We start from the raw sequence: 11,387 nt of genomic DNA on the forward strand, positions 1-11,387 counted from the left end.
CCCCCCAAATTTCCCCCCCCCCCCCCCCCCCGCGCCTTTTTTAATGAGGTTGCATCCAACACTTCATCAGGCTTAAGGATGGGTTAACTGGCCACAGCCATGGCTAACGTAAATATTGCCCCATAGGTGGGCCAGCAGGCATTTCTCTAGAAAATGGGTAATAAAGTCACTTTGTACTATTTGTCCTCAAACAGTACATGTAGTGGGGGCTGCAAATAGTAGTGGGGTGGCCAGTTTAAACTGGATTTTTGTTTCAAAATACAGTACAGTGTACTCCATATAATATGCAAATCACCTCTGACATTGACTTTTCTTTCTTTTAAAAATGCATGTCTTTACTTCCACAAATGATCCATTGCCTATGTATATGTTCTTATGTATTTTGGTACAGTAAGGCGGCCTACTAATACTGAAAGGAGTCTGTAGCCTGAAGTTACTTTTTCAGGAACTGGGATAAGAGATTCAGTATTTTGGTCAAGTTACACTGATATTAAATGTGTCCATCATCTTGAGTTGAGATTTAACTTATTTTGCTTGTTTTTTCAAGTGTGATATTCATTTTGGAAATTAATGTGCATGCCTTTTCTATAAACTAATGAATTTAAAAACTGGACTTGAGTTTTAAACTGCTGTCTTCTAGTGTATACAGTTCTCAGTAGTGCAAAAAACATAAAAGAGAACCTTTTCTGCCACACTGACCGATTGTTGAATTTAAATTTTGTAATGTGAAAATCACTTAGTAATTAAATTTTTACCTAAGAAACTCAGTACTATAGAAGATGCCCAATGGGTGGGAACTGCTGGCATTACAGCTTTACATATATAAAATGAGTTCATATGTAGGACTACATTTTAATCATATTTTGTTTAAGGTGCCCCCATTATCCTATTGTCTTTTTCACAAGTAACTTTTTCATGTTCTGTATAGTCCAGCATTAATATGTTAATGTACAAATCTGTGAAATTGTTAATTCCTAACAAACTATTTTTGTATATAATAAAGATTTAATATTGGGAAAAATGTAAATTAGTTATTTTCTGATTTTAGATATGATCTGAACCTTAACCGGGCATGTAAACTGACAGTCAGACTTCACCTTAGAGTATACCTCAGGTAATACCTAACCAGTGTCATCTGTTGTTTTAAATTTCAGTTATGTATCCATTATAGAAAATGGGCTGCATACCTGTTTCCCTCATACTCCCAGAAATTTTGATTTTTGTCTGTATAGTCTTGTTAAAGTGCATGTGGGAGTTACATATTAGCTAAAGAGACCACATGGCTCAGATTGCAGGTTTTCAGTTTACAGATATTAACATAGTGAACTTTATTAAAAACAGTTTTAATGAGCTCATAAGCCATGAATGTTCTAAGAAGTGGGTGAGAGAAACTGGCACATAAAAATTAGATGAAGTCTGCATTGTAAGTTGAATGGAAAAAGATATGAACTCATGCCTTCAAAAATATTTTAAAGATCTCTTCTCATTCTTTCTGTGCGTGTGTTTGAAACCACAGCAGTGGTCCTAATGTTTAGTTCAGATATGTGATAGCTGATGAAACTCTTGTGAGAGGCTACTAGACAAATTGCTTAAAATAAGATAAATCTGAAGAGTAACTGAGAGAACAGGGAGTGAATGGGATGCAATCCCATTATAAAAATATCAGGGAGGACTTTTCCCATTTCTTGATTATCCAGAAGCATTTTGGTGTTTGTGTACCACTGCAATCTTTAAATGTCCAGTGAAAATTGTCATGATGTTTCTGGTTATGCTGTTAGAACTCCCCATAGGTGTCTAGAGTCACCAGTATCATCAGGGCAGACGGTTAGTGTAATTTGACTCTATTGGTAGTGTGCAGGGGAGTAGGTGTTGCCAGTCATGTCAGGTTTTTTCAGTTTGGATGGTCTGTGCACATGCTGTCAAGATACCATCAGTTATGTCATGTCCTTAATCTGATTGTTACAAGAAAGAAAAGCTTTGTCTCTTTATGATAAAGAGCTCAGCCAGGTTTATTGTCTACACACAAGCCTGGACACAACAGTTGGTCCATGATGCTAGGTGGGTTGTTTGCAATCATGATACAGGTGTAAACATAACCACTAAGCCCAGTGTGAAGTATTGAGGATTGCCAGGCTCCTTTTTACACACTGATCAAAACAACTTTGTATTTATGGCATACACATCCTAGTTCTCATCAATTACTGAAACATCTTCAGGTGGCATCACCAACATCCTACTTCTCACCAATTAGTGCACCAAATAAATGACTTGGCAAACAGGTGTCCCTATCTTTGTTTTGGCATTCTGTACTAGTCTCATCAGTTTACTCTCTATCTGTTGGCCTTAGAGGCTCCTCTAAAACTAAAAAGCTACTTTCCCAGCAATTTCTGTGCAAGCCACATACAGTATGCCTAGGTTTGTATTCATTGGTCCTATTTTGCTTCATGCTGTTAGCAGGACCTCTGTATGTGCACTGACCTGTAGTTGTATTAATCCATAGTCTAGCAGGACCTACACCCTCTACCTCCTTAGAGATTTATCCTGGGCAGGATTCTTATTTCTGGATCTTGTACTCCCTGTAGTAAGGAAGACAGAACTCCCTAAGCTTTTAGAGTTTTGGTTACTAAATGTAGTGTAATAGTTGTAATCAGCAGGGATTCTGGTTTTCTCTGATTAAAAAAAATCCAAAATTCTTTGATTTAACCCCCCCTCCCCCAAATCCACATTTTTCTGCGATTATGAAACATTGCTACACCCATGTGGAAGACTCCAAGTACAGCCACTCAATGTGCCAAAATCTGCATATTGAGGCACCAAAGACCTGACATGAAATGAACTGACAAAGTACTGAAAACAAGGTATTATTAACAAGAACTAAGGAATTGTCTTAAAAACCCTGACCAGACACTGCATGACTATGGGCTAAAGAAAACAACAATTACAAGTTTCCAACTATGGTTGCTAGAGTCATGAGTGGTGCACTTAAGTACAGGTTTCCCTTGCCAGCCACAGGGGTTAAGTTAAGTTCCTGTGGTTGGCAAAACTAAAGACTTATGGGAAAAATGGGGTTAGGGACTTGACTACTGTACATTATAGTGTATAAAAATCATTTTTACCCTGCCTTTTAATACACGGGGTGGTCAACCAGGTGTAGGCATACTGCTAGGGGTACTTAGGTTACAGGGGGCACGTGTTAGGGGTACTCAGGTTACAGGGAGCACACCCAGGGCGCAGTGGCAGCGTCTTCCCGAGTGCATTTGCCTCTTACCCTGGGGAGAGAGAAGGGAAGGAGAGGGGAGGGGAGGGATGCGCTGGCTGGCCGGCCCTGTACAGCACACTGTGGCGCTACCTGGCCCTCACCCACCCATCCATCTGAATGGTGGGGAGGGGGTGTCTTTTGTCCCCACCTCTGCTGGCGCGATTGGCTGGTCAGCCTGCAGAAAATAGTGCACATAGCCAGGTAAGTCAGCAGTCAACCTCAGATTCAAAGGAAGAGTGTGATAAAATGGTGCTAATAGGTTTGGAGCAATGACTGAAGCTGGAGCCCTGTAACAGGGCTGGCAGATCTGGAAACAGGGCTGGCAAAGGCAGTCAAAGTAGCAGAGACTACAGCTCCAGCTGGATCACCAAATCAATCTGTGGTTTAAAACAAAATGATGTAACTGGAGATGGGATGGTGGAAGTCTGACACTCAAGTCAGTGGTGCTGTGTCAGATTTGGGACAACTACGTACTAGAGGAAAAGCTGCTGCAACATCCAATATGAAGTGAGTCTGGTTCCTTTAATTGTGCAGGACAATGCCCTTCCAGAAATACTGATGGCTGTTTGTTGCCTTAACCAAAAATTAAAAGGAATAGTGATTTCTGCCTGCGGACAATCTAAATGAATCCTAGGCTGCATCAAGGTGTCCTATGAAATTGCCAATATGGATCCGCTAATCTCTGCTAGAGAACATTTAAAGAACAGTTCACTGGCGCCCAGACAAATTCAGTCCAAGACAGCCATCTGGAGCTCCATGCACTCCATTACCAACACAGTGCTATCACTGATGCCCCAAGAGTGCCCCCAAAAGAACATTTCACTGGAGCCTTTCATCTGACATGACTGTCCTTCAGTAACTATAACTTTGAGGTGTAATGCTACATGCAGTTGTTCACAGTCACCCTCGAGTGGGAATGTATGTGGACAAGTACTCCAAGAAGAAAGAAGTGCCTTCCCAGTTAATGGAGTGCTCTGAGTTGTGACCTCTATGTAGATTCCACACCCCATCCTTCTCCTCGTACTCAGAGGCTGACAGGAGGCAAAGAAGTAGGAAACATGCAACGCCCTTAAAAAGCCCATCTTAAAGAACTCCAGTTACCTGGAAAAAAACCTTCTCTTTTCTCACTAGGAGGTTGGTTGGAGCTTGCCTCAGGTCAGCTATACTGTCCAGTCAATCAACTCTAGTTTGTATCCCCCAGTGGCAGCTGCCAAATTGTCTCTGGAGGATGTGATGAGTCATTTGGTAAATAAGCCATCCCCCTTTGGCAGCCTATCACTGACTCCTGCTGCTAGCAGGCCGGTGGCTCTGCCCCAAACACAACCTTCAAAGCAGGAAGGCAGACAGTTAAAAACTCTCTGTATAAGTCTCCTGGTGAACTTAACCTGCCCTGATTCTACCATTTTGCCGTGATTCTCATACCTGCTCTTGTGCTCTTGGTAGCTGTATCTGGCTTCTGACCTTTGACTTGCTCCTGATGACAACTTTCAGCTTCTGCCCCCTGAGCTATTCTTGACTCTGGCTCCTGGCCTGTCTCAGCATCTGACCCTGGAAGGCTCTGTGGAGCTCTTGACTCTTTGGCTCCTAATCCTAGTGTGATCTCTCTTCAAACTTTGGCTGCTTGATCCTGGCCTGCCTTGTGCTTGCAGCCCTGGTTCCCAGCTCACACTTAGTCTCCAGTGCCTGCACTGATTTTGGATCCTTGCGCTTTTGCTGTCTTTATGTACCACTACTCTGGCTTCCTGGCCCATTTGTGACCACAACTTCAGTATCTAAACTTAGGCTATCACACTGTCCTCCCTCCTGTCTTAGGACTTAACCAGTTTCTCAGGCAGAACCAGTAGGTTCCAGTTCTGACAGAACCAGTAAGCCTGATTGACAATTCCCAGTCTGGAGAGAGAAATTCTGGATGGAAGGTTTTTGCAAATTTAGATTTTTCTACAGCCATAGATGGGGGTAAAGAGCTCCCTCCTCAGGAGTTAAGAGCTTGTGCAGAGGAAGCAGCCCTGTGGCTGTTTTTTTTGCCTGTGTTCACCACAGATGAGAGCAGAGAGCTCCTGTCCTGCTAGCACTTCAGGTCACAGCACTTACACGTGTACTCCCACTGTGCTGTGTGTAACACTATTGATCCTGGGCATGCTGGCAGCTGGTTACCAGAATTCAAACAACCACCTCAGAAAGATCACAGGATCCATGCAGCAACATTGATCAAAGGGTTTTAGAAATTCAGATTTCCTTACAATTTCCCCAGTACACTCCCTACCAAATACCATAGGGAAGGGAAGAATATGGCACCATGATTTGCTCACAATAATGCCTCCCAAATCACATCCTCCCACAACTTTTAGCTCTGCAATTCCTGGTTTTCAGCCCGTTTTTATTCCCAACTCTTGACTTCCAGATCCTAGAAGGGTGTAGAGAGTAGATGTGCTCCTCAGCAACTTCATCTCCCATGTAATGAATATTTGGCTTCATGATTCTAAACAACTCCCAGCACCTGGTTGCTATTCTGTTCCCCCATTTAACTTTTACAATACTTAAATCATTTCCATGTCAACAATGCCTAGCAATCCAGAGTGGTTATTAAATGAAGGTGATAAACAGCAACACACTGGGTAAAAGATAACATTTCCCAGATAAATCTAGCCAAAATATTCCTGGTGCCAGTTTGGCAGACTTAGAAACACAAGGAGAAACATGCTGTTTAGGACTGGCCTTAAAAGTTCCTATTTACAGGTACCTGAGAACTTGCAGTATGTCTACCAAATGGCAAACACCAAATAATTCTGAACGTGGAACTGCTGTAAGAGCAAGTATTACCTTTAGAGAAAAAGGCTCTCATTTTTAAAAGTGGAAACAAAAGCAATAGGGGGAAGTAACTGGGAAAGAAAGGCGTATGCTGCCCTCATTAAATACCGTCATAAAAATAACTGGGCAAAACAGTGTACACAGGCTTATCACAAACTATTTATAAGATCAGATCTCAATCAATTGGGAAGTAGTGCCAAACAGACTTTCATGTGTCCTTTAGTTCTTCATGTGCTATTCCCAGAAGAATCACTATTTTTATAATGCATAAACAGTGGGGATAAAGTGAAACTAGGTTATTAATCATTCCACTATTTTCACATAAAATGTTTAAGAAGAAAAATCTGATAAATGCACTGTTGGAATAGAAATGCTTTTTTAAAACAGGGATTGGTAATAGCAGACCAAAGGACTTCTGATACAATTCCTTGTTCACTGACAAACACGTGCAATGACAGCAACTGATAAAAGCTTGCATCTACCAATCAGACAGACACTTATATGACCTCAATTACCACAGACACTGAGCACCTTCACAATCTTTATCATCATCATTATACAGATGAGGAACTGAAACAAAAAAAAGACTAATGGCCATATTTTTAGGTACCAGAAACCCCTAAATATGTAGGTAGGTTGCATAATTAGGTGCTTTTTGTGAGTGTCACTTAATGCCTAACTCTCACTGAAATTACAGTTTAAGTGTGTTTTCAAATCCCACATAGAAGGCTTTGTGCATCTTTAGCTACTGAAGAAGTACACTTTGACAATGTGGCCTTAATGGACTTGCTCAAGACCACCCAGGAAGGGAGCAGAAGCCTGAACCCAGGTCTCCAGAGTCTGAAACAACTGTCCTAATTACTAAGCCATACTCTCTGACTATGTACACTCTCTCAGTGGTGTCTCTGTTTATTTTGCAGTCAGCTATGTGGTATGAAAACATTATTATTAGACGTATCTGCAAAGAAATCTTTCCAAACCAGTACTGACAATTATTTCCACTGTACTTTCTCCCCATTTAGATATTCAGAGAAAGCTATTAGGAACCAAGATGAAAGATAAAGTAATGTGTGCAATAAAACACTTTGTTTTCATTAAATACAATCCACCAGGAGATGTCCTGGGGGTAAAACAACTGGGTTTTCTAGACTAGTGTAACCCTTGTACTCAAACATCAAAAGCATGCATTGTGTTTTTGAAGGGGTAGTGTAGCAGGCATTAAATGCAGTATGTGGCCAAAGCTTTCTAGCTTGCAACAAAAAGTAATCAGCACATAGAAGAACAGATATTGTACACTGGTGTAATCACAAAGATTTTATTAGTTTTAGGAAATTGTATACAAAAGACGTGGTATTTGCTACATCTGGAGTATGAGCATAAATAAATCTGAGCTCCAATGGGTCAAATAAAAGTCTGACCATGCACATTACTGAATTCCCCCAAGGCTGAGCTGAGCAGTGCTCAAAAATGTTTTATAGGAATAGGCACTAAATCTAAACAATGCAATGTTGGGATGCAATGCCCTTGGATTTTCCATGCTTATCCACCAACTCAGTTACCAAATTTAGTAATTTGCAGTCATCTCCCAGTCACATTAGTACAAATTAGCAGGACTCAATTGCACTTCAAATGTGCTATTTATTCATGCAGTCTGTTCAGCTATTATTCTAGCCTCTTTAGTCCTTAATGTCTGTGTATACTAGTGTCACTGCTATGATTGTAGTAGAAAGTAGATGCACCACAGGTAGCTTTAAAGAAGCTAGCTGGTAGCTGTGTACCTGCAGCAGCATGGATGTGAGCACAGGCTATCTATGTATATGTCCAGGTAAATGGGCAGGTTTAACAAGGCCATGCTGGGGTCTGTATTGCTATGCCATGACTCCTATTGATATCTGAGCTACCTAGTTTGAAGCTATCTTGGCTATGTCTACTAGACTGCAGATAGATATGAATGCAGCACAGATGTACCATAAGAGGAAAGAACAGGCTAGAATAATAATTGAACATACTGCAATACACAGAGATACCCTTACAAGTTCCCACCTAAAGCATAAAACCCATACAATGCAATATAAAGAATGAATGGAAAAAATCTAGGTTCTTTCGTAGTTACAGCTTTTACTGTAGACTCTGTCATTTTGAGGTTAATGTTTGATGAGGCGAACAGCCTTTGCACTATGTGAAATCTTCCTGTGTCACTGAAAGTGGCCATAGTAGGATCACTCAGTGGCAAAGTGCCATCAGCTGAAACGACGTTAGGCTGCATTGATAGAGAGAGAAAGACAGAGATATGAAAGCTGCTTTCTGGGAAGAGCAATTTCTGATATTGTGCTCTCTGTTGCAAAAACTGGAAAAGAGCTCCAATTCTGAGAAAAAAAAATTCTCTCACCATCTCATAGCTAAAGTTACATTTAATGTAAAGTTCAACAAGTCTGATACATTCAGCCTTAACTGAGACTTAATACACTGCTACACTTTCAGAAGGGCCTGCTTGGGGCCAACTTCCCAGGGGCCTGCCCACCTGTTTCTGGGCTACCTGCCTGCCATGCCTTGTTGGTAATTAGTTAATGATGTAATTAAGTGGGAGGCTGCCCACATTGGACCCCAGAATCCTCCTAATTGAACCCCACCTGGATTCCTCTCCTCAGGCGGTCTCACCCGCCTTCATCCTGGGCAGCATAGCTCTCTGAACCGCCTCCCCTTCGGGTGTGGTCCCCCTGGGACCTTTGGCTACTAGCCCTGGCCCACCTCCAGGCCAGTCAGGACCCCAGGGCCTTAGCTCTTGGACATTCCTTTCAGTGGGCCCTCAGCCCTTCGACCCTTCCAGTCCTGGCCCCAGCATTGACCAGTCAGGGGAGGTCCACACAGGCCTGAGTTTATGGCCTTTTCTGTCTCTCCAGGGGTCCACCCTCCAGAACCTCCAACAAGGGGTCACCCACACGGTTGTAACTGGCCTGGCATTTCCTGGGGCTTTTGTACCACTGGGACCCCCACCAGGCCACCCACTCCTGGCAGGGTGCAGTTTTAGGTTGTACCCAGGACCAGGAGCCTCCTTACTATCCCCTACAGCTCCCCCCTTACCTCCAGATGATAACAGCAGCCCTCGAGCCAGGCAATGTTGTCGCCTGGCCTCCAGTGGCAGAGCTGCCCTGTTTATATGGGCAGCCCCAGATTTGAAATGGCTGCCCTAATCAGGCACCTGCCAGCTGCCAGCTCCAGGACCTTAAAGTAGCAGGTAACCGCAGTGCCCTGCCACAGGGATGCTTCCGTTTTGGGGTATAATTTGAGGAAACCTGGACCTGGCTTTCAAATGACCTCAGTGCCCTATAATGCTGAGACTTGGATGGGAGTTTTGGGTAGATGAGAAATCTAACCACTATAAGCCCAAGACATACTGACCTGGTCATCAATAACTGAGGCATACATTTCGTGACAAAATTCAGGCAAACATCAAAGTAGGTGCTTGGTTTTAAAAGAAAGCCATGTTTCAACTACAATCCTTAAAAGATGAGTGAGGACTCTTGCTCAGGTTTTGATTGTGGGGCTACCTATCTTCCAATGCATCTTTCAGCCCCTTGTAACCTGCTGTCACTGGTCTTAAAGAAAGGATGAAATCCCATAGTCTTTTCTAGGCCCTATAAATATGAGCCCCTGAGTCAGCACTTGCAATTACTTCATTTGGCCAGAGGATTTCTAAAAGTATTTGTTGCAGGGTTCCCTATATGTATAGGTAAGTAGTGAGACACTAGTGCACTGCCTATAGTGTTATAACCTACCTCACATACTAGGCATCTGCTCTAACTCTGCATACTCCTAATCCATTCCCTGTACCTGTTTACAGTCTTAGCTATCATTCTGCTTCCAAATGACCAGCTCAGCTTCTCTCTCTCCACGTAATATTTTAACTCGATCCTTGTTCTCCACATACAGATGGCTACTTCATCAGTGTCTGTTTCTTCTCTCTAACTAATGTTTTGTCACTGAACTCACCAGATTTTAGAACAAATGATATTTTCCCCTCAAAAACCACTGCTTACAACATTTTAGTATACAGGCTCTGATCCTCTGACCTTCAGAATCACCACTGCCAATGTACTAGAGGTGTAGGTTGTAGCTGTGTTGGTCTAAGGACATAGGCAGACAATTCTTTGGGTGAATCCGATATCTTTTATTAGACCAACTTGAATAGTTGGAAAAAAATTTCTTAGCAAACTTTCAGATTTAAAAGCCCTTTGTCAGGCTGAGGAAGCATCTGCAGTTGGTGTGTGCTCTTCCTGGACAGAATGAATTGTAAAGAAGCCAGGGGCTGGTACGCATGCAAGTAGGGCAGTCAGTGAAGATGTAAACTGAGGAGTTAGTGGGCGAGAGACCGGAGGGTGGGAGAGAAGGGGGATGAATATAGCAGGCAAACAGTGGAGACGTACCTGGGGAGTCATATGTTAGACAGGTTATAATGTGTCATAAATCCAATGTCTATATTTAGTCCATACATGGACAAAGTTCTTTGTGTGAATCTGATATCTTTTATTAGATCAACTTAAATAGTTGGAAAATAATTTTTAAGCAAGCTTTCAGGTTCAAAAACCCTTCATTAGGCTAAGGAAGTTTCAGCAGTTGATGTGTGCTCTTCCTGGACAGAATGAAAAGTAAAGAAGCCAGAGGCTGGGCTGGTATGCATACAAGATATGCAGTCAGTGAAGATGTAGACTGAGGAGTAAATGGGTGAGAGACAGGCTGGGTGGGGGAGGGAGAGAAGGGAGATGAATAGTGGAGAGGTACCTGGGGAGTCAGATGTCAGGCAGGTTATAATGCGTCATAAAGCCAATGTCTATATTTAGTCCATGATTTTTAGTATCCAGGAGGTTGATGAAGTGGACTTCATAGGCTCATCTCTGGGAAGTGTTTTGTAAATTTCCTTTGAGGATCAGGATTGAGAGATTGGAGAGAGTAGTTTTCTACATTAGTCCATGATTTTTTGTATCCTGGAGGTTGATGAAGTAGAGTTCATAGGCTCATCTGTGAAAAGTGTTTTGTAAATTCCCTTTGAGGATTAGAACTGAGAGACTGGAGAGAGAGTGGTTTCCTTGTGAGAAATGTGCCCTGACAGGTAATTGGGTATTCTTGTCTTTAATAGATTTCTGGTGTGCATTCATTCTGGTGTGCAGCTGCTGTTTGGTCTTTACTATTCATTCCTGTATTTACTAGTCAGTCCATCCAGGAAGAGCACACAGCAATTGCAGATGCTTCCTCAGCCTGACAAAGGGTTTTTAAACCCAAAAGCTTGCTAAGAAAAATATTACCAACTATTCAAGTTGGCTTA

General features: G+C 42.3%; 1 protein-coding gene across 7 annotated transcripts in view; it reads right to left on the minus strand.

Moving 5' to 3' along the window:
- Window positions 1-11,387, minus strand: part of DFNA5 (DFNA5, deafness associated tumor suppressor) — an 88,030-nt gene that overhangs the window by 35,296 nt on the left and 41,347 nt on the right. For 6 of the 7 annotated variants that reach the window (XM_019508597.1, XM_019508600.1, XM_019508595.1 and 3 more), the window contains one exon: window positions 6,420-8,327. The exons of the other annotated variant lie outside the window; for it this stretch is intronic. In XM_019508597.1, coding sequence (XP_019364142.1) covers window positions 8,097-8,327 — 231 coding nt within the window. In that variant the 3' untranslated portion in view covers window positions 6,420-8,096. Of the gene's footprint in view, window positions 1-6,419; window positions 8,328-11,387 lie in introns of those variants that run through there. 7 annotated transcript variants of the gene reach the window in all.

This window comes from Gavialis gangeticus, unplaced genomic scaffold (assembly GCF_001723915.1).
Source record: "Gavialis gangeticus isolate Ggan-Ray unplaced genomic scaffold, GavGan_comp1, whole genome shotgun sequence".
Lineage (NCBI taxonomy): Eukaryota > Metazoa > Chordata > Crocodylia > Gavialidae > Gavialis > Gavialis gangeticus.